This window comes from Pteropus alecto, unplaced genomic scaffold, assembly GCF_000325575.1.
Source record: "Pteropus alecto unplaced genomic scaffold, ASM32557v1 scaffold920, whole genome shotgun sequence".
Taxonomy (NCBI): domain Eukaryota; kingdom Metazoa; phylum Chordata; class Mammalia; order Chiroptera; family Pteropodidae; genus Pteropus; species Pteropus alecto.
Genome location: NW_006429596.1, coordinates 435,451 through 462,942, shown reverse-complemented (window position 1 = coordinate 462,942; position 27,492 = coordinate 435,451). Strand labels below are relative to the sequence as shown.

The 27,492-nt window shown below is 52.2% G+C and overlaps 1 protein-coding gene across 1 annotated transcript in view; it reads right to left on the bottom strand.

Moving 5' to 3' along the window:
• GRIK5 (glutamate ionotropic receptor kainate type subunit 5) overlaps positions 1 to 27,492 on the bottom strand; it is a 52,415-nt gene that overhangs the window by 1,614 nt on the left and 23,309 nt on the right. Inside the window, exons 14-21 of the mRNA XM_025044809.1 lie at positions 15,328 to 15,441; positions 15,026 to 15,135; positions 14,340 to 14,513; positions 6,126 to 6,291; positions 4,710 to 4,935; positions 2,866 to 2,994; positions 2,220 to 2,775; positions 198 to 374 (exon numbers count right to left, since the gene is read on the bottom strand). Coding sequence (XP_024900577.1) covers positions 198 to 374; positions 2,220 to 2,775; positions 2,866 to 2,994; positions 4,710 to 4,935; positions 6,126 to 6,291; positions 14,340 to 14,513; positions 15,026 to 15,135; positions 15,328 to 15,441 — 1,652 coding nt within the window. The remainder of the gene's footprint in view (positions 1 to 197; positions 375 to 2,219; positions 2,776 to 2,865; positions 2,995 to 4,709; positions 4,936 to 6,125; positions 6,292 to 14,339; positions 14,514 to 15,025; positions 15,136 to 15,327; positions 15,442 to 27,492) is intronic.

Sequence of the window (27,492 nt, the reverse complement as noted above, 5' to 3'; positions counted from 1 at the left end):
TGGCATGTTGAAGGAACCTCCAGCAGGACAGGGTAGCTCCAATGGAGTGCACGGGGCAGAGGGGGAGGGGATGCGGTCAGAGGAGCATTGGGGGCCAGCCTGTGTGAGGTCAGAGGCCACTAGAAGGATCTGGCTTTTATTTTGAGTCAGACGGGAGCCAAGGGAGAGTTTGAAGTAGGGGACCACTGTGCTCTTACGGGATCACCGTGGAGCTGTGTTCTGAAGACTGCAGGGAGGCCAAGGGCAATAGCAGGGAGGCACTGAGGAAGCTGCTACTGTAACGCGGCAGGAGGACACAGTGGCTGGACCAGAGTGGTGGTGGCCAGGGAGGTAAGAAGGCGCTGGATTCTGGGTAGGGTATTTTGAAGATGGAGCTAAAAGGATTTGCTAAGAGATCAGCACCCTGAATAACACTGTCTGGTGGGTGGGCGGGAGCTCCGTGCTAGACACGCCCACACGGGCTGCCTGTCAGACATCCATGTGCGGATGTCGAGGATGGAGCTGTGTTTACAAACCCTGGGTCAGAGAGAGGTCCCTGTGAGATATGCATTTGGGAGCTCTGGTAGACAGTCCCCAAGATCCTGCTCCTCCGATGGTCCCTCCCTTCTGTAAGCCCCTCTGCCTTTGTATGAGGGCTGCTGTGTGACCAACAGAACACGCCGGGTCAGCTGCCATGCTGGAAGCCAGCCTGGCTCTCTTGGATCACTCAGGGAAGGCAGCTGCCACGGCAGGAGGACACTCAAGCAGCCCTGTGGAGAGGTCCTTGTGCGAGGAACTGAGGCCTCCTGCCAGCTGCCATGTGAGTATTTAATCATGTTCTTTTTTTCTGTATCTTAGAATGTTTTGACATCTTAAAAATCTTGCTGGCCAGGGAGAGATTGCATCCCCCACCACCCCAAAGGGAACCTGATTCTTAGGGACAGGAAGGGCTGAGGGCCACCTTTCAAATGCAAACCGACCACTACTCAGTCTATACCCTCAGCTGCGCCCTTCATCTACCTCCCTCACACCAAGCTGCCCTTAGTCACCCAGGGCAGGTACCAGAAATCTAGAGACCAGCCCCCTAGCCACTCCTTCGGCTCCTGCCCAAACCTGGTGCTTCCCCATGTGGCCCTGCATGGCGTGGCGGGCCCCCTCCTCTCGGGAAATGTAAGCAATAAATTCTTCTTTCAACTGCATTGGCCTCTCTGTCATCACTCAGTCACCTCCGTAAATTAAAAACCTCATGAGTACATGAGATAGTGAGCCATCCTGGAAATGTACATTCCAGCTCCAGCCAAGCCTTCGGCCAACATCATGATGGTGACCTCACCAGGGACCCTGGGCAGCCAGAAGCGCCCAGCTAAACTGCTCCCAGATTCCTGACCGGCGGAAACTATGAACTCATATAAGTTGGCAGTTTCAAGCTGCTAAATTTGGGGATAATCTGTCACGTGGCAATAGATAACTAACATAGGAGTCCTCAGCATCTAGATAGTCTTACAAACCATGTGGCTGGATGGGATTATCGAGGGAGTGGAGAGGGAGCAGCTCCAGGACCCAGCCCAAGTCCCCACAAAGGAGTGGCCAGCGGGGAAGGGCAGGTTTGGAGGAGAGAGTGATGGGCTGCTGAAGCCTGTTGCTTCCTCGTGTGTAATGAAGCCTGAGGCTCGGGCACTGGATTTCAGACCTGGAGGTCACTGGTGACCAGACTGGTGACCAGACTGGCTTCAGCGAAGAGGTGGGAACAGCAGCTGAATTGGAGTGTGTCCCAGAGTAAATGGGAGAAGAGGAACTGGAAACAGCAGGGAGACACAGGGCAGCGGGGATGGGGTGGTGGCTGAGAAGGGAAGTGGGGTTGAGAGGGCTTTTTGAAGATGGGAGAAAGAACAGCACGTTTGTACGCTGCCAGCCTCGATCCGGTAAAGATCCAGTGAACTGAAGCTGTGGACGTGGGAGGGGAGGGGACAACTGCTGAGGGACGTCCCGGGGAAGGCGCGAGGTGAGATCAGGCCAGGCCAGGCCAGGCCAAGGCGCCTTAGCTGGGAGCGAGGATCGGGGTGGGTGGGGCTCTACATGCTCTTCAGAATCTTCTGCTTTACTCAGGGGAGTAGAATCAGGTCATCAGCCAGAGGTGAGGAGAGGGACAAGGGGCTGGGGCTGGTGGACAGAGGGGAAGGCCAGAAAGGGGCGGGGTGCAGGGCGGCAGGGAGGATAATCGCTGGGGGAGCAGGGCAGACGCAGCGTGGGAGGTGGGAGCTGGGAGCGGTGGGTGAGTCATCTGCTTCTTCTGTCTCACTTGGCTGCACTCTCGCCGCCTGTCTCTCCTTCTTGCTTTACCACCTTTGACCCCCACATCCTTGTCTCTGTGCCCCTTTTCACTCCGTTCCCTGGACCCTCGTGTCTCCCTGCGCCCTCTTACCCCGCTGTCCTCCTCATGCCCGTGGGTTGTCTCCCCCACCTGTCTGCTCTCTCCTCTTCCTCTTCTCACCCTCCTCTGCCCCTGGACTCTCAGACGCCCCTTCTCCTCCCTGGCTGCCCGGACCCTCCTTGCCACCTCCTCTCCTCCTTGCCACCTCCTCTCCTCCAGTGAGGCTCCCAGTGCCACAGTTTTCAAGCCCCTCTGCCCCCAGGGTCCCACTGCCCTCCTGACACCCTCCGCCAACCTCCTCACCTCTTCGGACTCTGCCGACCTCCGTGTGGACCATATGAACTCCATGACCGCCACGAAGACAGCGATGATGAGGCCACAGATGAGCACGACAAAAATGCCGCCTATGTTTTCCATGCCCAGACCTGGGGGTCAGGGGAGAGCCAGGGGAGGGCTGTGTGGGCATGCAGGCTGTGAGGGGTCTTTGAGGGGGCACGGCAGGTGCGGGGGCTGACCTTTGGCTCGGTGGTCCTCCTCCTTGGGGCACCGGCCCCCCTCCCACCACTTGCGCTTCAGGATCTCCAGCCGGTTGTTCTCCTGGAGCTGCAGGATGGCCAGCGTGATCTCATCCCGGAACGGGGAGCCTGGACCAGGCACATGACGGGTGGACTGGCTGCTGGAACCCTGGGGCCCTGCCCGCCCTGCCCCTCCTCCTGTTTGCCGCATCCCCAACTTTGAGTTTGACAACTGCTTGCCACCTTCCCTGCAACCATGCTGGGCCAAGCCCCACTACACCTGTCACATTTGTCACGGTTCCCTCCCCGTGGCCTCCCCTCACCTTCTATCCAGGTTCTCCACACAGCAGCCAGAGGGACGATTTCAGAAACAGAATCAGAGAGCTCGCCCCTCCTGTGCTTAACACTCTCCAGTGGCCCTTCCGTGGCCTACAAGCTCCTGTAGCCCCGTCCCCCACAGCTCTCAGCTCCAGCTGCACCGGCCTCCTGGCTATTTCTTGAATCCTTCAGGCGCAATCCCACCCTGGGACCTCCACCTCTGCCTGGTATGTCCCTTCCCTTTCCTCCACTCGGGGCTCTGCTCCCAGGGTGTCCTCAGAGGGTCCCCTCTGACTGACTTCATTTAAAATGACACCAAGTGCTCTACTCCCTGTCAGTCTCTTCCCCTTAATTTACTTCAGAGCAGTTGTCAGCACCTGACATCACATTACAAAGCTGTGTTGACTGTCCGTTTGCTGTCGGTACCCCTAGCAGAAGGCAGGAGGGTGAGGTGTGGCAGCTCCCCACGGTGGTATCAGCACACAGCTGGGCATCAGACAGACCTGTGGTGTGAGCGACTTTCCAGCCACACCTCTCCTCTGCGCGCCCCACCATAGAACCATAGATCGCCTCTCTCCTCCTCTCCCTCAGATCCTCCCCTCAAACCATTCTTGGGCCTCAAATACCACACACATATGCTCTCCTGTGCTCATGTCTTCATTCACTGCGATACTGCGTGAGCATCTACCAGGTGCCAGGGAGTCGGGGCATGGGCAAGTGGGGTGATCAGTGTTTATCAGGCACCTAATGTAAATCCTTGGTTTACAGAAACCTATTCAAGTCTTAGTGATCCCATGAGGCCAGTATTACCACCCCCATTTTCTGGAGGAGGCAGGTGACACTCCAGCCTGAGGTCATGCTGACTCAGGGAGGGAGCTGAGATTTGAATTCAGGTCAGTGTGACTCCAGAACTTGTCCCCCCACAAAGCACCAGGCTACACTGTTTCCCCGGCATAGCACTGACTCTGCTACAAAGCGGCTAGGAATCGGGGTCATTTGCTATGCAGTAACAGACAGCTACTGCAGCAGTCATCAGCATAAGGATGGGTTTAAAAGCCAAAACGCCAAAATCTGGCAACTAAACTGGTGCTGAGTTTCTAGCACTGAGCCCTGGAAAAGCATGTCCAAGTCTCCCTGGCAAAACCACCCATTCTTCTATCCTCCTTCCCTTGGTGTCTATCCAGCAACAACCACCACCCATTTTCTGAGTGCCCGCTCTGAGCCAGGCTGTGGGTTTGGTGCGGAGAATATGAAGTAAATAAAACGAGGTCCTCAGCCTCGAGGGCCCCGGGGCTGATGTGGGAAGCTGGCATGCCTCAGGGCCACGAGTACTGACTGGCACAGGCTCACTTGGCTCCCTCCACAGACCTACGGGGCTGGAACTGATCACTCCTAAGCCCGTTTTCGCAGGTTGATGGTACAGAGGCTCAGGAAAGTGATGTCACCTGCCCAAGGCCACACAGCCAGGAGGCTACCCACAACCCATCCAGCTGGTCCCTGGCCCCAGGATCCCACCACTGCCATACCCAGCGGCATGCCGATGCCGTAGCCCTTGGTGTCGAGGAGGCCCCCAATCTGGGTGAGGTTGCAGTTGAGACGCCGGTGATACTCGTTCATGGTGGACTCGAGCAAGAAGGCGTAGCGGGAGTTGAGGACGCGGGCGATGCCCTCCTCCGTGCTCTTGACGAACACGCTGGGCTGCTTCGACTGCATGTAGTTCCACATCCGCTGGTACGTCTGGTACCGTGAATTCTGGACACATAGGAAAGAGGTGAGGGGCTTTCTACCTCCTGCCTTTCCTCTGACCTCCAGGAAGTCTCCCTCAGTGAGAGGAAGGAGGCCAGAGGAAGACATCAACAGCCACAGACAGAGACAAGACAGAGAGACTGCTCAAGGCCACATCCAAGACGTACCCCAGTCCCCAGCCCAGGACCCTAAAGACCAAAGACTTGGGAGGGAGGGATCATGGTCTTATTTTTCAACCTTTTTTCTCCCTTCTATCCCTGGGCCTGGCTCAGCCTGACACCAGCCTTGTCTTCCCAGCGCTCCCAGGCCTTATTCAGGGAACCCAGGAGAAGATGCTCAATGCCCCAATCTACCCATGGCCCAGCCTGGTTCAGGGAGCCCTGCATCCATGCCGAATAGGGTGGTTTACTTCCTACAGGCTCTCCTGGGTCCTTCTGGGAATGACCACCCTCCTGCTCCCACCCGACACACACCCTTCTTCACCTACTTGTCCCTCTTGGATCTGAAGCCCAGACTCAGCTCTTCTCAGGTGATTGACCCTGCTCCTCAAGTCTCCAGCTGGGAAATGGTCCTGCCACCCAACTGATATCTGGGCACTCACCCCCTTCCCCTCGCCTGCTTGCTCCCTCTTCAGCCAGCGGCCCCTGCCCAGCTCCGGAGCCCTCCAAACTACTCATCTACTCCCAACTGCCCCAGAGGGAACATCTATCTCTAAATGGGTCACCCCTCAACTGTTCTAACCTCCCCCACTAATGGTCCAATCTCAGCCCTAGTCTGACATCTGGAACCTCTGTAGTTTCTCACCCAAACCTCCTCTCCAGGCTTTCTTTCCTTCTGATTCCTTCTCACCACTCCAAAATACAGAGGGACAAGTTCTCTTCACCTCGATGGGCCTTCCCCTCCTCTCTGCTGGCTCATTTCTCCAGGCTTGACCCTCTAGCAGACCCCATGTGGCCTGTCTGGCACGGTTGCAACATTAGATCTCACACCTGCCTCCTTTCCCCGATTCCCTGGGCAGAAGTCCAGTTTCCCCAGGCAGACAGCAGCACTCCTTGCAAGAGTGTATGTCTTCTGCTCCCTCGCCTCCTTGACTGTCATGACAATCAGGACCCAGGAGGCCCTGCCTAGCCCCACACTGAGCTGCTATGCATGGCGGGGATCCCAACACCAAGCCTGGGTGGCTCTGGGGGCCCCACCTGGAAGAAGGTCATGGTGGAGCCGGCGTGGATGGTGCCGTACTCAATGTTGGTCTGGTCTGCCAGGTCATCAGCCGACTCTACGGGCACCTCCATACGCTGCACGGTGAGGAAGGCGGCCAGGTTGGCCGTGTAGGAGGAGATGATGATCAAGGTGAAGGCCCACCTGAGGGGTGGGAGGAGTGAGCTACAGGCTGGAGCCATCCTGTCCCTGTGGCCATGTGCCCCACTGGTGGTACCCCCCCTTGGTGACCTGGCATCTAGAAGTTTCAGTGACTGCTGAGTAGTGGAGAGGCTGGGGGCATGGATTCTGAAGCCAGACTCTGGATTTAAATATTGCTTCCAGAGTCTTCCACTTCCAGATACAAGAGTATAAGATAGTCTGGAAATACCTTCCCACCAAGACAAGCTAGAAAACTAGTCAGAGTACAAAAAACTATTTAAATACATAGGACAACGTGCGATCCCGAAGACAAAAAACACAAATGAAGTGAGCCTTGTCATTGCCCAGGCTGCCGGCTGGATTTAATTTGTAGGCTGTAGTGCCAGGAAAGAAGGAAAACCCAGTCAGGCAACCTCGCTGACTGGATGATGATGAGAGATGAGGAAGGCCAGATGGCTGGTATTTGTGGGAAGAGGACCCGAGGGAGAGAGCCACGTGGAGAGAGTTCCAGAAATCTTCACGGGCTCCCCTGAGTCTTTGGCTGAATATCAATCTGTGTATGCACACGGTGAAACTCCAATGACCAGGCAAGAACGACTTTCAAAGAAAGAACAATCCCCAGGGCTGGGAATCTTCTGAGCTCCCCCTGGCCAGAGCAGAGAGATCTCACTGGATACATGAGACATTCGGTAGGAACTCAAAAGGACAATTCATTAGAAACAGAGCTAGGTTAGACCTAGGAGAAAGGCCACGCTAGACCTGCCCCAAACAAACTTAAAAATAGGCCTGGAAAGGACGAAAATAATGTAAAAGTAACCTAACTGCCTTCCAGAAAAAGTCGAAGACTCTTTGAAGTAATACATTCAACAATGTAAACAATATAAAATTCAATGTAAAATGTCTGCCATCCAATGAAAATTTACCAGATATACAAAACCACAGGAAACTGACCCATAATCAAGAGTGAAATTACTCAATCAAAACCCAGAATTGACAGAGATGACAAAATTAGCAGAGAAGGACAATCAACAACTATTATAAATATATTCAGAATGTTCAAGGATATAAAAAAATGAACATTATGCAAAGATAAATGGAAGATAGAATGCAGAAGTGAATGGAAGAGATGAAATATACAACACCTGAGAGGAAATTTTTACTGGAAGGGATTATACAGATTAGATGCTACAGCAAAAAAGCACAGGGAATTGGAAGAAAACAAAAGAATCTATCCAAAATGAAGCAGAGAGATATAAAAAATGACTGACAATGAGCACAGAGCCTGAGTGGCCTGAGGAATAATATCGGCTGGTGTTACATATGTGGCTTGGGCCCCAGAAAGAGAGGAGAGAAAGAGAGTAACAGAAAAAATATATTTGAAGAAGTAATGGCCAACATTTTTTTTCAAATTTGATGAAAACTATAAACTTGCAGATTCAAGAAGCTCAATAAACCCTAGTAGGATAAACATACACACACAGAACACATCAAGGGATATTATAATCAACTGCTAAAAACCAGGGATAAAATCCTAAAAGCAGCCAGAAAGGGCAGGAGAATATTATGCACAGAGAATCAAAGATAAGAGTGACAATAGACTTCTTGTCAGGAAGTATACAAGCTAGAAGACATTGCAACAACATCCTGAAAGAAAAAAAATCTGTCAACCTAGAATTCTATATCCAGCAACAAAGATCCTTCAAAGAAGAAAACATGCTAACAAATTTTTTATACAGACAAAAGCTGGGAGAGCTAATTGCTAGCAGACCTGCACTTCAAGAATGCTAAAGATAGTTCTTTAGGTAAAAGGAAAATACTAGATGGAAATTTAGATGCTCATGAAGGAATGAAGAGCACCAGAAATAGTAGACGTATGAGTAAATATAAAAGACACGTTACTCATTTTAAATATTTCTTTAAAAGACATTTGCTGTTGAAGCAAACACACACGCACAAACCTAAGGTATTGTGGGGTTCATAAGATAAGTAGAAATAATATATATGACAACGGTATTCAAAGGATGGGAGGGAGAGATGGACATATACTGTTGTAAGGGTCTTACGCCTTCGGTAAAGTGGCATAATATTACTTGAAAGTATTTTATAATAATTAAAGATGCATATTGTAAACCCAGAGCAACTACTGAGAAAAATAAAACAAAGAAGTACGGTCAACAAGTCAAGAGAAGGCATAAAGCAGAACAAAAACTCTCAATAAATCCAAAAGAAGGGAGGAAAAGAGAGAAAGGAGAACAAAGAACAGATGGGACAAGTAAAAGACGAATATCAGGTTGGCAGATTTAAACCCCACCATATCGATCATTGCATTAAAGGTTCCAATTGGGGGTTGGCAAGCTATGGCCCACAGGCCAGATCTGGTTTGCCATCTGCTCTGGTATAGCCCACAAGTGAAAAATAGTTTTTGCATTTTTAAATGATTAAAAAGAAATCAAAAGGGGAGTAATATTTTGTGACATATGACATCTAAAATTCAAATTGCAGTGTCAGTGTCCATAAATAAAGATTTATTGGAACAGAGTCACCCTCGGTCGTTTGTGTGTTGTCTATGGCTGCCTTCACACTACAATCAGAGTTGAGCAGCTGCGACAGAGACCGCATGGCCAGCAAAGCCTAACATATTTACTATCTGGCCCAAACAGAAAAAAGTTTGCCAAATCCTGCTCCAAGGCTGTCTATAAGAAACTCACTTTAAATATGATATAAATAGATTGAAAGTGAAAGGATGGGGAAAAGATCTACTATGCAAACACTAAACATAAGAAAGTGTAGCTATATTAATATCAAATAAAGGTAACTTCGGAACAAGTACTGCTACCAGGAATAAAGAGGGACGTTATATAATGACAAAGGGATCGATTCATCAAGAGGACAGAACAATCCCAAACATTTATGTACTTAATTACAGGGCTTCAAAATTCGTGAAGCAAAAACTGATAGAACTGAAGAGAAAAACAGATACAATCATTCCACAATTACTGGTGGAGATTTCAACACTCCTCTCTCAATAATTGATAGAACAAATGGACAGAAAATCAGTAAGGATATAGAAGACTTGAATAACACTATCAACCTACTGGCCCTAATTGCCATTTATAGAACACTGCACCCACCCACAGCACCTTCTGTGCAAGCGCTCATGGGACATGTACCAGGACAGACCATACGCTGAGCCACAAAACAAATCTCAAAGGATTAAAATCCTACAGAGAATGTTCTCTGACCACTTTGGAACTAAACTAGAAATCAATAATAGAACGATCTCTGGAAAATCCCCAGTCCTGGCTCCATCACTGCCTAGCTGTGTGACCTTGGGCTCACCTGTAAGTAAAATCGTAGGCCCCTCCTCACGGGGCTGCTGTAAGAGTGAGTTACATCTGTGCAAGTGTGTGCTCTCATTGTCCTGGTGACTCAGGACTCAGGAGAAGAGGCACCCACTGGCCTGGCTATGATAGCCACTGTCTTACCATGGCCCTCTCTATCCTCCTGCCTTGTCAAGTAAGAGTGGCCGGGCTCCCAGCAGATAAGGACTGAAGCCAGGGGAGATGCTGAGAGGGCCTCTCAGACCACCCCCTCCTCCAGCAGATAATAATGAAAACGGCAGCTGTCCTTTGCTGAGCACACATGCATGATGCTATGCTAGGCACTGGGGTGGGGGCAGAGTGGAGGATAGAGATGCACACAGTCAGTGCAGCCCACTGCCAAAGAAAACCAAACCCCAACACACAGACCCAGAGTCTGACAACGCCCCTCTGGCAACTAAGTCTCTCCAAACCCTTCCTGGGGGTCATTGTTGTCAGTGGCTCAAGACAAAATTATTCAGTGGCCAGTAGACACCAAGCACCACCCAGACTGAAAATACAGTGTGGCTGCCTGGCGGTGGTGACGGGGTGGGGAGAAGGGGCCAGTCACCAAGCCAGAGCAGGGGCGTTCGATCTGGGAGTAAAAATGTGAGCTCCGTTCTAGACAAGTTGAGTTTAGGGACGCCATCCGGCACCCATGGAGAGGTATATGAGGTGAGGACTCGGAAAGTGTCAGCTATGAATAGCAAGGGAAGCTAGGGTGGATGAGATGGCTCTGGAGCACACAGGGTGGGTAGTCCCCAGGCGGGGAGGCCCCCGGGGAGGCATTTAGAGAAGGTGCTTGGCAAGGTGTGGGGCATGCTGGCGGCCAGAGTGATTGAGGGGGCCCCTGTGTCAGTGGGCAGGGCAGGTCCCGACGATGCAGCCCGGTTTCAACGGGGAAACAATGGGGAAAGCCCGGTACATGACGATTTCAGCCTAACTCCTGGGTACATAAAAACCAAAGTGTTTTTTGCATGGTTATAATAGAAACTGAAATTTCCAGAAATGCACCTATTATTTAGATTGTGGAAGAAACGGATGTTGTTTTGTTTGAAACTTTGCCCAGAACTGTTTACCATTTTAGGAAATCACGTCTCTGACAGCAAAACCCTGCTCATGGTATTTGAGTCATCAAGTCAAGACGCTTGGACCAGCTGCATTATTAAATCGTCGTACTCACAGTGATTTCTATTTATATAAATGTACTCATTTACCAACGACTTCGGACTGTCAAGTCTCAGGTGTTGACACAATTCTATTAAATAGCCTTCCTTCTTGTCATTCCAAATGTATCCATTACAAGTAGGTGCAGACACCTGACTACTGCAGGCTGTCTTCTAGAACAGTCCCACCCAAGCATTTACATATGGCTAGCCTACTATTTTATCATAAATTACTTCCTCTTTTCTCCTTTGTATTGCAATTAGGAGGCTTTATTGATGTTTTAAATCATGTGTGTAGGTAGATACATCACCCTTAAATTGTAAAAAGAGGGCGTTAGGTCTGTGAGCGCTGAAACGTCACTGGTGTGGAGGGAGGGGCTCCACAAGACGTGGTGGGGGCGAAAGGGACCCACGGCAACCTGAAACAGGATCCAGAAAGGCGGGTGGAAGCTGGAAGGACACAGCGAGGAGTTTAGGAAGTAGAGTTTCTAGGAGAGCGGCTAACAGGGAGTACTGGACATGTCAATGAATAGGTCCCAGGGGAGCGTGGTGGAGCTGCTGTCTAGATCTGAGCTTTGGGGGCTTTCTTGCCAGGAGGATGTGAGGAAAGGAAAATGGGATTTGAGGAGTGGAGGACAATGGCAAAGCAGTAGCTGAAGACGTGGCCCAGGAGCCTACGCAGGGGGATGGACGTAAAAGCCGGCGGGGCTCAGAACTGGAAAGAGGAAGGTGAAAGGCCTCCTGTCATGGGAGTGACGCGGGGAGGGCCTGGGGTGACGGGGCTGCGGTCAGAGCATAAACTCAGAAACATTGACTTCCAAGGCAGAGCTGTCCTGAACGATGACAAGCCCTTGGATGTGGCTGCAGGGGACAGTGGCCGGACTGACACTGGAGATGAGGGGCCTAGGAGGTGGGTCCTGGCCTGGTTGCTGCTGTTTAGGCGGTGGCCAAGTCTGGTAAGGTCATGGCACCCACGCCCACAGCCCTTGCACTGGTCCTGGCCAGGGTCGCTCTGGGAGATAAATGAACACCTGCTGAGGCAGCTGTTGAACAAGCGAATGTGTGGGAGGGCCAGGGGCAGAATGAGAGTGAGCCAGGGTGAAGGCACCACTGAGGGAGGGGGCGTGATGGGTGGCCTCCTGGTGACAGAGATGGAAGGGATAGAAAATGCTCAGCTGGAGAAGATACCTGTGACTGAGAGAAGAGAGAGCCTGCAGAGAGGAGGTCACTGATCCCCCGCCTGACCTGGGGACTCAGTCATATCCGTCATGGCAGGTATCCTCAGGCCCTCTCAGCCACCTCCTCAGACATCTGTCCTCTCTGGCCTGTCTAGAATGTTCCTTACTCCCCTTGGCATGGACTCGGCCTACGGCTACCTCCTCGGAGGGGCCCGCCCATCTTCTGTTTTCTTTTACTGCACCCTGTTGTTCATCAATACCACCGTTTACATGGATCTGAGACACTGTTACACTGAGAACATTAATGACCTTCACCTGGGGTGTGCGGTGACAGAAGAAAGCCCTCGCCAAGATGTCCACGTCCTAATCCCTAGAATTTGTACGTCCCTTCACAGAGAAAGGAGAATTTGCAGATGCGATCATGGAACTCGAGGTGAGATTATCCTGGATCGGCCGTGAAATCACAACGGTCTTTCCAAATGGAAGAAGAAGGTCAGAATCAGAGATTCAAAGACGTGCCGCGAGCTTGGAAGATGGAGGAAGGGGTCACGAGCTAAGGAACGCAGTCAGCTCTTAAAAGCTAGAAAAGGCAAGAAAACGGGTTCTGCCCTAGAGCCTCCAGAAGAACCAGCCCTGCCAACACTTCGACTTTAGCCTGATGAAATTTATTTTGGACTGCTGACCTCCAAAACTAAGAGAATAACTTATATTATTTTAAGACACTTAAGCTTGTGTAATCTGTTGCAGCAGCAATAGGAAATGAATACAAAATATAATACTTGAAATGATACAAATCCCAAAAGGCTAAAAAAGACATCAAGACTCAAAAGTTTCGAAGCCAGTGGACCAAGTGAATTGCAAATGACACCATATGATAATTCTTCTTAGTTGAGAGAGAGAAAAACCTGTCGGTCATTATGGTTAGTCTTAAACTGAACAAGTTCCAAATTAGACAGTATCTTTGGGACGTGTTCTTGGCATAAAATATGATGTCCCTAAGCTTATGTATCTGTTTACTTATTTATTCTTGGCTCTTCTGCTTTGAGGGCTGATTCTTCACTGAGTGCCTGGCACATGGAGGGGCCCGAGCTGCACGCATCTGATGCTGGAATTCTGTCTGACAGGAGGCAGTGAGGAAGAAGTGCTCCTCCAGAAGATCCGATGCCTGGGATTACCCTGGAGAGGTGCTGGGAGCAGGGCCGGGCTCCGGCAGCCCCAAGGGCCAGCTGGCGTGAGCAGCGCTGGATCGGGGAGCCCAGCGTGACCCAGTCCTGCCTCTAGCTGAAAGCATACTCTTTAGTAAATGACTCCCTCTCTCTGGGTGTCAGTCTGTCTCCTCATCCATGAAACCAGGAGAATATTCCGTCTTACGCATTCTCTTCAGTTCTCTGTGGTTCTGAGTGTAAGGGGCTGAGACTGCTACATGAAGAAGAACTGAGCCCAGCTGCCATTTGAAAGACAGCACAGCAAACCTGAGCGCTCATGGAGGCCATGCCAGAGAGTGACTGAAGGGGAAAAAGGAGACTGAGGCCAATGGAACAGACATCAAGACCAGGTGGGAATGTCGGCCTAGCGCCACCAGATCGCCCGAATTTTCTAGAAGAGAAATCTGGATTTGTGAGTGAATTTGCTCAATGTTTAAATGTTGCCAACTAATTAAAAATTTTTTTAACTGTAAGCCAAACAGATACCGTGAATTGTCAGTATCTACTCTCTAACCTAGAGTGGGTGGACAGAAAGCCTCTCACCAGACTCCGCTGACGCAGCGCGTGGACAGCGCCCAGGGCATGATCTCATGCGTGCCCTGTACATAAGTGCAGGGAGAAGCAGAGACACGCAGGGGGTGGGCATTCCCTAGAGGCAGTGTACGCACTCATGGGTACCTACATGGTGGAGCTTCTTGGAGCTTGCCACAGGGGCAAAACAAATTCTGTCCAAGCTACTGGGTCCCCATGGGACTTTGAGGGAGCAGGTGTCCCTGTCTAGGCCTTAGCCTCAGGACAGTGAAGGCTATCTGAGCTCAAGGACTAAGCCTCTGTGACAGTGTCCCAGAACAATAACTCCGGTGCTGTTCTGTCTGATTACAATCCCTCACGGTGGCAGAAGCACTTTTCCACAAAAACCTCACTAAACCCTTACAACCTGAGACATGGGCAATTTTTATCCCCATATTTTGGATGAGGAGACTAAGGCATGCAGAAGGGATGTGGCCTATCCAAGGCCACATAGTCAGTGAGTGGCAGGGTTGGGGGTCAGCTCTCCCTATCCCACTCCCTGCCACACAGCTGGTAGGGACCGGGGACCGGGGACCCGCCCAGCCTCGGGTGGGTAGACAGAAAGCCTCTCACCAGACTCCGCTGACGCAGCGCGTGGACAGCGCCCGGGGCATGATCTCTGAGCCCTGCTGCATGAATCCCCCGACGGGGAACCAGAGGCTGTTGCCCAGTGTGTACTGGTTCTCCAGAATGTGGGGGCGTGCCCGCAGGCATGGGTGTGGGTTATACCACTCATAGGGGCTCAGCCTGCAGAGAGACAAGGGTGGGGGAATGAGGCCGAGGCGGGAGAGAAAGGAGAGAAACAGAAAAGAGACAGAGTCACCATGGTCAGGAGAGACAGGGGAGAGACAGGAAACGGAGAAAGAGAGAGATGAATAGACACACACACACATGCACAGGGAAGAGGGAGAAAGACAAACATACAGAGAGGTAGAGAGACACATACAGAGATGGAGAGACACAGAGAAGAGGCAGAAAAAGACAGTGAGAGACACACGGAGAAATAAAGACAGAGAGAAGAGAGAATCAGAAGAATGGGAAGGGAGAGGCCCAAAGAGAGAACCACAGAGCAGTCAGAGGCACAGGGTGAAACGCAGAGACCGATCAGGATGGGAGGAGGGACGGCCCAGGGAATCCGAAGCCCCAAGTGAAGGCCAAGGATGGTCTAGACGAATGACAGAATGTGCAGGTCAGTCATGCGTCCCCAGCTCAGGCCTCCTCCCAGGCCCCTCTTCCCAGGAAGTAGGAAGTGGACTCACCTGGCAGCCAAGAATAGGACACAGCTGACAGCCAGGTAGGCGAGAAGCATGAAGAGCCACACGGCAGGGGAGAAGGGGTCCAGGAAGGAGAAGTAGCCAGGCTTGCGGCCCTGCAGGGAAAAAGCGTGAATCTGGAGCCAGTCTGACCTGAGCTGCAGCCCCAGACTCTGCCCCCCCGGGGGCCCACAAACCCAACTGGCTCTTCCCACAGCCTCAGTTTCCCTTGGGGATGTAGGCGTCCGGCTCCCACTGCCAGCCCCTGCCTCCTGCCTCCAGCCTCCATGTCCCGAGCGGGACCGTACCATGTGCACTCGATAGAGGATGCTGATCCCCAGGGTCATGAAGGGTTTGGAGAAGTCGATGACTTTTTCCCGCTCAGCTGTGATGGTGAATGCGGCCACAGCCAGGTCTGCCTTCTGCTGGAGGGGAAGCAGGGCGGGGGCAGAGGGGTGGCCAGGGAGACAGACAGGCAGTTAGGGAGAAACACAGCGAGAGAGCAACTGGGAGGGATCAGAGGCCGAGAGCGCGGCAAAGAGAGGAGCACAGGAGGGGTCAGGAGCCAGGACTCGCTCCAGGAGGGCCCCAAATCAGACCCTCGTCCTCTCCCCTCTGTTGGAAAAGCCTCTGGGGCCTCTTTCCTGCCAGGCTGCCCTGCCCACCCCATCCAATCCCTCCTACTCCGTCAAGTTCATCATTAAGGTGCTGCTTTATAAAACCTACCACTGACCCTCACCCCTCACCACCACCCCGGGGTCCTGGAGAGCCTGAGATTGGAGCTGAAATGCCTGCACGCCGACCTCTCAGGACCCTTTGGGGCCTTGGTTTCTTCGGTCTTAGTTGACAACAGGTCCATCAGTCACGTGCTTATTCTGAGCCAGGTTCCATGCCAGACAGCACTGTATAGAGTTACCCTGTGTACTCCTCCCACCGGCTCCCTGAGGGCCACTACTAGCCCCATTTTACGGGTGCGGAAACCAAATCTCTGGGGTGAAGGCAATAGTGAGTAATGGCAGGAACCGTGACTTCTACTCTCCTGCCCCCAGCAGGCACTAGTGACCTAGGTGTGTGCATGAAGGCCCCCTCGACACAGGCCCAGTGCCCAGCTCAACTGAGATCATGGCCTTAGGGGAAGCTGTACATGGTCTAAAGCAGGAAAGGAGTGCCTGGGTCCAGATCTGAAGTGGTGAAGGGTGGGAGTGGGTTGGGCAAGACAGAGAAAAGGGTTTGGGCAGGGGTCTGGCTGGCACTCCCGGAATCCCTGATCCAAAAGCACCATCTGGCTCCGGTCCAAGTGGATATTAGCTAGACTTTGACTGTGGGTAGGACACAGGCTGGGAAAACACCTGGCCAATTCTCATACCATCCCCTCAACCCTTCCAGCCATACACACTGCACATGTGATCACTGTACACGGTCACGTGTATACCACTCCACACCCATATGTGTGTGTGTCCAGACACAGGCTGACCAGGGACACACTGCCCAACACAGATGCAGGCAGACAGATGCGTGCCCTGTACATAAGTGTAGGGAGAAGCAGAGACACGCAGCGGGTGGGCATTCCCTAGAGGCAGTGTACACACTCATGGGTACCTACATAGTGGAGCAGGTAGGGCAAGGCGCTGGGGGGAGCAAGGGAGTGGGGAGCCCCAACTCTGCTTCGAGCTCTCTGGGTGATCTTGGGCAGGGGCTTCCACATTTTTGGGGCCTCAGTTTGCTCATCTGTAAAATGGGGGCGGGGGGTTAGGACCCACCTCCCAGGATGTCCCTTGCAGGCATAATGATTCCATCCCCCAGGCCTCAACCGGGCCCCAGCACCGACTCCAAATTCAAGCAGAGCCCACCCTCTGGGGCCAAAGTAAGAGTCAGGTCCTGGATCCCTGGCCCAGACACAGATACGCACTCGCCACAAAGGGGCTGAAACTGAGAGCACACGAGTTAATGGAGGCCCTGGCAGAACCCAGGAGGGAAGAGAGGGCACAGGCCCAAAAGATAACCACAAGACAGAGCGGCGGCACAGGCTGAAAACAAAACCAAGGTCAAGGAGAGCGCACGTGGGCCCAAAATGATATCCAGGGTTAGGGAGAGGAGAGGCAGGTCTTAAAGACAATTCCATGTCAGGGAGAGAGGACAGACCCAAAAGATAAACCAAGAGGAGAGAGAGATGGCACAGGTCAAACAACTAACACAGGGTGAGGGAAAGACAGCACAGCCCCAGAGCAGACTCCAGAGGCAGCAATGTGTGGCAGGGGCCCGGAATGTGGCTGGATTTGGAGCATGGCCTTGGGAATCTCTGGGTATCGAGAGTAAGGAGTATTTTCCCCCTTTCTTGTGCACAGATCCTTTTATGACTAATATGTGAATTGTCAGGAATAATCACAGCTAATACTGGAATCCATTCATTTTTAGGCACCCACAGAGGTGTGTTCTAGCAAGGCCCTCCACAGGGGCCTGATCCCCACTGCAGAAAGCAAGAGGCAGTGGCCTTTCAGAGATGGGGTTGAGAAGCCCCCCGTGGTCATCAGGCCAGGCACTTAGGAGACCACTTCCTCCCTAAGGTCTGCAGGGCTCCTACCTCCTTTCTGTTCCATTCCCGGCTCACTCACTAGCCCTGTCACCCACTCCTGACGCCTGGCCTCGGGTCAAACACCTGGCCAGGCCTGGTTCTTCTCTTTCCTGCATTCTCCGTCTCCTCCAACAGTCAAGGGCAGCAGCTCTGCTTCCGAATCATTCCTCCGACCTGTCCACTTCTCTCCGCCTCCACCTTGAGGCCCAGGCCACCGGGATCTCTCCCCTAACAACAGCATTAGCCTCCCTCCTTTCCCCGTCGCCACTCATAACCCCTGATCCAAAGGGAGAGGCCCCCATTTAAAACCCACTGGTGGCTTCCCACTGCCACTAAGACTAAAACCTTTCACGACCAAGAGGCTTTACGTGATCTGAGACCCACCTGCCCACTGGCCTCATCTCATAGCCCTTCCCTTCACCTCCTCAGCTCCAGCCACAAGGGTCGCTTTGTACTCTTCGACACAGCAGGCTCGTGTCCCACTTCGGGGCTTTTGCATGTGCTCTTTCCCCAGTTCTTCCTCACCATTTGAGGCTTAGCTCACACCTCACCCCTTTGGTCCACCCCTGACGGCCTGTAGACCCCACTTGCCCCCCGCAGGGTCCTCCTTCTCATTACCCTGTTTGCATCGTTCTCAGCACTACTGGAGATGCCCCTGCCTGTCTGCTGATTAATGCACTGTCTTCCTGACTAACTTACAAGCTCCTTGCCTATCTGGCTAGAGGTGCACACCAAAGCCAACAGAGTAGGTTCCCAACAAATACTGCTGGGTTCTGACCAGGTCCGGCCTCTCTGATCAGCACCCGAGGCTGCTCTGGCTCCCCACTGCATTCCTAGGCCCCTTGCTGCCCGTCTCGTGCCAGCTGCTTTCTGGGCTCTGCACCTTTCAGCATGCCACTCCCTTTGCCGGAGGTGGCCCACTCTGCCCTGCAGAACCAGACCCCACCGGCCTTCTGGGGCCCCCTCGAGCCCTCCTTCCTCTGCTACGCCTTCCATGCCCTGCCCCTTCATCTCTGCACTTGGCTCATTTTGCAAAACATCTGTTAGCTTCTCTGCCTTTGCTACTAAACTTTCTAAGGCAGGGCCAGCTGGACGCTTCTGGGTCTTCTCTGCGAAACGCCCAGGAATGACGCCTCTTCTTCCCTGACCCTTACACAAGTCCAGATGCTCGCACTCCTCTTGTGGCCAGAGTTCCATGGCTACCCTCCCGCCCCCTGGAGTAGTTCGTTTAGTCCCCTATGGGGACAGGCCAGCGTCGACACCATTTTACACATGAAGAAACCAAAGCGCGATGAAGGTTAAGGACCTTGCTCTAGTTGACCTCAGGATTCAGAGCCAATCCCTGGAATCATCTGTCCGCCATCCCCCTGTGCCCGGGGCATCTGAGATCAGGGTCTCTGCTCTCTGCTCAGGAAATGAGGGCTGAGTGACCAGAGGAGGGAGCAGGTCCTTGAACATCTATCTCATGAACATGTAGCAAACGCAGCCTCCACCCTCTCCTCAGCGACATCTCAGGCAGAAGCCCTGGGGCGTCCTCAACATCTCCCTCAGCCCTTACTGCATCCATCCTCAAGCCTTCCTGATTCTTCCCCCTAGACACCTCTGGGATCTAGTCGCTTCCCTCCAGCTCTGCTGCCCCTGCCCAGATCACCCCTACCCAGATTGCATCTCTCAGGACTGGAAAGCTTGTCTCTGCTTCCCCAGCCACTCAGCGAGCAGCCTGAGGGACCCCAGAAACTATAACCCAGTCACACCACGCCTTGCTTACAACCTGCAATAACTCTCATTCTTATACTCTCAGCCAGACTACTCCTCAGCTGGCCCCATGAGGCCCTGCCCTTCTGCCCCTACCTCACCAGCCTCATTCTCCACTGCCTTAGAGGGGATGTTTGTGTTCCCCCAGAATTCATATGTTGAAATCTTAATCCCCAATGTGATGGTGTTAGGAGGTGGGGCCTTTGGGAGGTGAGAGGTCATAAGGGTGGAGCCCTCATGAATGGGCTGAGTGTCTTTATAAAAGAAGCCCAGAGAGCTCCCTCACCCTCTTTCTACCATGTGAGGACATGGCTGTCTGTGAGGCAGGAAGAGGGCCCTCACCAGACACTCGATCGGCTAGCACCTTGATGTTGGACTTCCTGCCTCCAGAACTATGAGAAATAAATTTTTGTTGTTTATAAGCTACTCAGTCCACGGTGTTTCGTTACAGTGGCCCAAAAAGACTAAGATACCTGCCACCTTGCCCACAGCTCCATGCTGCAGCCACTGTCTTTTCCGTCCATTCATTCATTCATTCATTCATTCACCTGCCCGACAATTATTTGCGGAACACTCACCACTGGCCATGCACGGTCCGGCTTTGGGAACACAGAGAGAATGTAAACAGGTGCTGTCAGGCAGCGAAAAGCACCACGGAGATAAAGGAAGCAGGGGGGGCATGATCTCAATTGCCACCCTCCCCTACTGCCAGGAGGCCTTGGGAACAAACAGGAAGGAAGTGCAAGAGCCAGGCATGAGAACACCCAGGGAAAAGGTCTAGACTGAGGGACAGGGGGTACAGTCCCCAGAGTGGGAAGTGACTTGTGACGTCCAGGGAGGGTGGGGCAGAATGGGAAGCATGGGAAGCGCAGCAGAGTGGGGACCAGAGCCAGGCAACAGGACAACATGTCAGAGGGTGTGGGCAGGGGGTGATGTGGCTGCCACGAGAATAGACCACAGGGGCAAGAGTGGAAGTGGGAGGGGGTCAGGGGGAGAGTGAAGACATCCATGGAGGTGCTGGGGGCGGGGCTAAGTGGAGGTGGAGGGAGGTGGTCAGCTGTGGGTTTCACTTTGAAGCGGGGACCAACAGATCCTTAAACGCTGCAGGTTTCTTCCAGGCTCCTCCCACCTTTAGAACCCCTTTCCCACCTCCTCTTCCTACCCCTTCATTTCCCAGCAGACACCTATTTCTTAGAAAAGACTTCCCTCCCCAAAGAGACTCCAGTAGTTGTTTAATCCCTAGAATAAGGTCAGAAGAATTCAAATGATAAATCACCTGTAGAATGACAGGGGCTGTCTAAATGCCTAAAAGCCAACCAAAGCACTTGGGATCGTCCCCCGGTCCTTACCCACCCTCCCCAGCAGCTCTGTGCAAACCACGCCTCTGCTTTGCCATCAGCTCCCTGTCAGCCTCTGCCAAGAGGGGGCGCTAGAGGGAGGCTGCAAGGAGCCGAGGGAGAAGCGATCCACTGCTTTCTGTCTACTCTCAGGCCCGCACACCCACGGTGGAGGTCTTCCCTGGGGCAGCACTTGCAGAACAGGCCTCAGAGCTCGGGACACCAGGGACACCAGGGACACCAGCGCCAGGCGGCGAGCGCCCCTCTCTGTTCCCGGGAGTTTCTTCCCTTTGTTCCTTCAGAACTGGGGACGGAGCCACTCCGTGCCATGCTTCCTCCAGGACACCTGAGAAGAGAGTGTGCAAACTACACCCTCAGGACAGGTCCATCCACATGCTTGATTTTATAAATAAACTTTTATTGGAGCACAGTCATGCCCAGTTGTTAACTATTGTCTATGACTGCTTCCCCTATAACTGAAGAATTAAGTAGTTGGGAAAGTACAGCCTGAAAGCCAAAAATCTTTACTATCTGGCTCTTTACAGAAAAAATTTGCCGATCCCTGCTTTAGATTTCGACTTTTACCCGGTTACCTAGTCAACGACTTTATTCCTAGTAAGTAATTCCCTTCGTTCAAATATCTGGTGTGGCTTGTCTCCTGGCAGGACCCTGACCGAAGCAGAAATGACAGCACCCAGGTCGCATGAGCACTCAGGCCACATGGTCACTCACTGTCCGTGGGCAGCTGTTGTAATAGGAGGGCCCAGTAACGAGTGGTTTCTCAAAAGGAGGATAGTTATCTGCAGAAGAGAGCAGGATTTGTTCCCAAACTTTAGAGGTCTGTGCTGAGTCACCTCTTGGTGGCTGCATCCTTACTTGCCACTAACTCTCTGCATGTCCCTGGATCTGCTGGGTCAGCAGCCCAGGTGGAAGGTCAGCTTGCCCGCGGCCAGGACCTGCTGCAGAGCCTGTGTGAGCTCTGGGTGGAAAGCCAGCTGGGCTGTTTGGTAAGTGGGGTGAAGCAGCACACTCAACTCAGACGCAGGTAGAAGTTGCTGCCCAACCTGAAAAACCCACCAAGTGTTGCCGGTGCCAGCCAAGCAGCACGTCGCCCTCCCCAGGTCTGCGTTTCAGCTCCATTGGGCCCTTCGTCTGAGTTCCTGGGAAGTTTTAATCTTTCCTACTTCCGCCCCTGTCCTTTCGGCTCTGGGAGTGGTAGCTGCTTCCCCCAGCCACTACCTCCACGATCCCTTCATTTTCTTTGTTCCCTTTCAGTCATCTGGTTAACAACTTTCCATCTAGTTAACAATTGTCACGTCAAATTCTCTCTGAGTAGCTGGTGCTGTTTTCAGCTCCAGACTGGAGCCTGATTGATGGATATCAGCAGCTGGTTCATCGCCACCTTCTTCCTAAATGCTACTTCTTGCTCAGTGTCCGGCCAGCGTGACATTGTGTGGACTGTTCAGATAAAGTTCTCTGTGGCCTATGTGATGGCAGGAAGCGAGAGAGCTGATGTCGCCCGAGGCAAGACTGAAGGCCTGCCACTTCTGGCTTCTGGTGGTCCTCGCATTCCTGGGGAAAAAGCATTTGCCAGGTCGGGAGCTCACACCAGCTGCCAAGGGCTGTGTTGACTTGCTCCAGTAAAGATACTTCATTTGGGCCAGCAACTGCCATCGGAGTCACCATCTGATTACATTTACAATAATCCACAGTCATTCTCCAAGGCCCATCTGCTTTCTGCATGGACCAAACAGCCCAGTTGAATGGGGACGAGATCACTATCCCTGCTTCTTTCAAGCCATTAATGGTAGCACTAATCTCTGCAATTCCCCCGAAGGGTACAGAATTGCTTTCGGGTTACTATCCTGGGAAAGATGGGGCGTTCTAGGGGCTTCCACTTTGGCTCCAGCCCTGACTCCATGGGTCAGCTCTGCCAGCTGCCACGTGTATCCACTCCAATTATACCACTGAGACTTGGGAAAACACAGGATGAGTCCACAGACCTAGGGCCCATTCTAGTTGAACTTGGGCTCAGACCCATCTATCGCCCAATCACATAGGCCTACTGTGGCCCACCAGTCAGAGCGGGAAAAATCAGAATGATTAGCCATCTATAAAAATGACAGGGGGTTGTCTAAATATCTAAAAGCCAATTAAAACCCTCAGTGCTGAGAAGGAGGCTGTCTAGAAACTGCGTGGTCTTTCTAGGAAGCAGTTCAACAATATGCAACCAAAGCCATACAAAGGGTTTTCCTCTTTCATGCAGTTATTCAATTCAGAGAATCAATCAATCAGCTGCAATGCAGGCAGAGCTTCTGTACATAAAAATGTTTGCTTATAGTTGTTTACAATAGCACAAACAAACAAACAAAAATACCTGGAAACAACTAAGTATATAAAAAGTGTTTCACTAAATTACAGTACATCCACGTGAGGATTAACATGCAGCCATGCAACATTCTGTTTGGGTGAAAACAATGAGATATTATTTTTAGCCTTTCGGACAGGCAAAGACTTTTTAAAAAGATTGATAATGCCCATTGTTGGCGAGAGTGTGGAAAATTTGACATTCTTGTGCACTTCTGGTGGGAATACAAATTGGTGGAACCTTTTTGAACAGCCACTTGGCAGTATAAACTTAAAAAACATTCACGCCCTTTGACCCTGCTTGGAACTCGTCCCTCAGGAGCACAACCACAAATCCACAGGCCCAGCTGATGGTGGCACTGTCTATACTAGCAGAACCTGGAAACCACCCAAATATCCATCAATAGAGGATGAGTTAAATAATTCATGCTCAACTGCACAATGAATTCCGTATTTCTCCACCTGAATTTCAAATAGGCATCTTAAACAATCCATACCCAAAAATAACTCTAATTTCCCCAACCCCACCAACCTGCTCCGCCCACTTCCTCCCCAGAGTGGAAACGGGCCTCGCCATTCTCCCAGCTCTAGGCCAAACGCTGCACTCACTCCTGAGACCTCTCTCCCTCTTGGGCATATCCCGTCTGCTGGTGTGCCTGACGCATCTACTACTCCAACGCAAGCCAGCTTCTCCTCTCTTCCAAATCCTCCAATGGCCTTCTAAATGGACTGGCCTATTTCTACTCTTGCCCCACTACAGTTATTTTTCAAGAGAGAAGCCGGAGTAATAAATTTTAAATGATTTAAAAATTAAACCAAGGTCGCACATCCATACTATGGAAGATGATTCAGCCCTAAAAAGGAAGGCGGTACTGATCCACGCTACAATGTGGATGAATCTAGAACATATTATGCTGAGTGAAAGAAGCCAGGCACGAAAGGCCACAAATTGGATGATTCCATTTATATGAAATATCTAGAATAGGTAACTCCATGGAGACAGAGAGCAGACTGGTGGTTGCCAGGGGCTCAGGAAAGAAGGGATGGGAAATAACTGCTTAATGGGATGGTGTTTTCTTTTGGGCATCATGAAAATGTTTTGGAACTAGAGAGGTGATGATTGTGCAACATCATGAATATACCAAACGCTACTGAACTTACACTTTAAAATGGTTAATTTTACATTATATGAATTCTACTTTAATAAAAAGAAAAAGAAAAAGAAAAAACTAATTAGGTCATGGCACATTCCTTGTTTAAAACCTTCCAGTGGCTTCTCACCACAATATAAATGACATCCAAACTCCTTACTCTTAAGGTCTCAGTGATCCAGGCTCTGCTCCGGGACCTTGCACTGTCCCTTGCTCAGTCCCCATGGAACTCTGGGAAGGAGTTAATATCGCCCCTGTTTTAGAGGGGAAACCGAGTTCAGAGAGATGAAGTGGCTGGTCGGGGATCACATGGGAATGCAGGCAGCCTAAAGCTGGCTCTGCCTGGCTCCTAACCAGCTATGACTGTCGTGGCCACCCAGACCCTCCTCTGGGATCAGGCATCCATTGCCCAGCTGCAGAGGGCTGGTGGCTGATTACTCTCAGCTGTATAGGTGGAAGAGTCCCCCTCAACCAAGATCCTGGCCCTCCCTGAGGACAGCCCCTGCACCGATGTGGAGGTGGGGATATAAAGGCCCACCCCCCCACCTCAGAGGGTGGGTGTCTCTGGTGGCCATCCCAGCTCCAGAGCTGCCTGTGGGATGGCTGAGGCCAGTCGTGACTGCATGGCAGCTCAACTGCCCCCGTGGCCCAAGCCTGCTCCTTCGCTCCCTCACAAGGCTGGTGTCCAGGGGTACCCCAACACACATCCTGCCTACTGGTCTCCACCTCAGAGTCTGCTTCCTGGGACTCTGGCCTACGACATTTGCTCTGACTTTCAGGACCAGGCTGGAGGGTGCGGACTTTATTCTGAGGGCCCTGGATGGCTACAGCTAAAGCAGGTGAGTGACAGGTAAGATCTGTATTGTAGAAATATTCTACTGGAGGACAAACTGCAACGGACAGAAATAAGAGGCCAGTGAGGAGGCTGGTGAGAGGGACCAGGGCCTAAATTCACACCATGGTAGTGATGGCAGAGAGGCCGATTCCAGCAGTGGCCACTGGGTGGAATAAATGGATCGTAATTCTAGACTGGCTGGCGGGCCCCGGCCCCGGGGTGACTCAGGGGACGATGCCCTGGGCTGTCCTCCATCTGGAAGTTACTCATCGACTCCGCGCCAGCCTGGTGGGATGCCAGCTCTGGCTCTGCCTGTCACTAGCTGTGTGGCCAGGACAGGGTACCTTGGTGCCTCACTCTGTCCATTAGAGAAAACTGGGCTAATACCAGGCCCTCCTTGGGGGGCGGCTGTGAGGAGTCAAGGAGTTAACGTGAGTTCAGAAAGCTTGGACAAGGGCCCACCATGGCATGAGTAAGCATTATCCTGCTCACTGCAGGCTTCCCAAGTGCCTGCTGGGTGTCTGGAAAGGGCACGGGCCCTGGGTCAGACATACTTGGCTGGAGCCCTGTGGCAGGGAAGGAGGACCAAAATTTTCACTGCCGAGCCCCAGATCTCACATTGGTAGGAGGGCAGTAGCCCTCTGGGCCAAGAAGGATTGTTAGGAAAAGCAAGTCGCACTTGAAAAGTTCCTGGCACGTGGCATGAGGTCAACGAATGCAGTTGCTGCTGCTGTGAGGCTGGTAGGGTGTGTTTGTGCGAAACTCAGCGCACTCGGCCAACCCACGGCAGGCAGCTGAGCCTCACTCTGCAAGGCCAAACCCCGCCCATCTCTTGCGCTCCCTGCCTGCTCCTCCTCCAGTGTTCTCTCCCTAAATGTCATCGCCATCGCCCAGCTGCCCAAGCCAGAAACGGGAGGAACGCCTGCGTCCCCTCTCCTGCATCCCCCACCCTGGAGTTCTCCAGGCTCCCCTAGGTCTCCATCTCCGCCATCCTCTTACATCCCCGCAGGTGATCCTGCAGCCCCTGCTGCCCATCCCTCCACCCCGCTGATTCTCTTTCCTCACTTGAGCCAATTCAAAACCCTTGGGAGGGTCCCACGGACCTCCTGCAGGGAACCAAACTCCTTAACCCACTCAGCAAGAGCAAGGCCAGACCTGGCCACTGTACCCCCAGGTGTAACACAGGGCCTGGTTTACAGCAGACACGCAACAAATGCTGGCCTGAGAACAGGTGAGCACATGGATGTATTTATGTACTGGCTGTGCTGACAGAAATAACATTCACATACTAGCTAGCGGCTGTTGTTTCTCCAGTTTTACAGCTGAAGAAATGACGTTACAGGGAGGTTAAGTAACTTGCCCAAAGTCACACAGCTAGTGAGTAGCAGAGCCAAGATGCAAATGGGACTCAGAACCGCAACTACAGCTACTGATCAGAAAAGCTCCAGGCCACTGTGCTATGCTCACCCCTGTGCCTTTACATCGACCTCCCGCAGGCCTGAGGGGGCGGAGTTAAGACTCTTGCCTGAGGTCTGGCATCTGTCAATAAGCTATTCCACTACTTCTTTGTTGATGAATAAACTGGAGCCCAGTTTAGTGACTGTTTGGGGTCTACTCCCCCGGAGTGTGCTTATTTCAGGAGGCCCCGATAAACGAAGTTTTAAGACTGCGTGGCTGAGGACTGGGCTGTGGAAATGGAGGTCACAGGGGAGCCCGCCAGCTCTCTCGCTTTTTGCCTCCTATCTCCTCAAGTTCCAGCTTCAGGCCCTTTAAACCCACTGTGGAGCAGACGCTTTAAACAGGCTGGTAGCCTGTGGGGCGGTGCCTCAGGCCTGCCTGTGGGGTAAGGTAGGGGAGACTTAGTAGCCAGGACCCTAGGGACACCCCCACCTTGGCCTCTGCCAGAGCAGTCCAGGGTTCTGAGGGTGCTTTCAACTGAAAGAAGGTTCTGTAGTCAAAACAACTTTTGAAAATCAGTGCCCTAAGGGATAAACGTACTTGTCAAGAGAAGTGGCCTTTTCTAGTCTATTCCGGTGACATTCAGGGGCTTGGATGCAATGAATTCTGGGATGGAGAAGGCAAGAGGGTGAGGATATCTGATGCCTTTAGCCAAGTCCAATGTCAAATCTGCCCTGACCATTAGTGGCCATAGGTCCCTGCTCCACACACCCGCCCTGGGTGTGCTCAAAATCGGGGGTCAGTTTGTCTCCTGTGAACAAGTCCTGCCTCTGGGCATTTGCCCACGTGGCTTCCCATGCCAAAAATAAAAGGGAGAACTACATGTGAGCCCCGTCTCTGACAAGCAACATGTGTGGTGTTGTCCGTTTTCTGTAACTCTCACTACACACCTGTCAGGTATCATTAGCCTCATCCCAAGAAGGGGAAACTCAGGTTCAGAGAAGAGAAATGACTCACCTGAGCACTCGAACTCAGGCTGGTCTGATTCCAAAGAATTC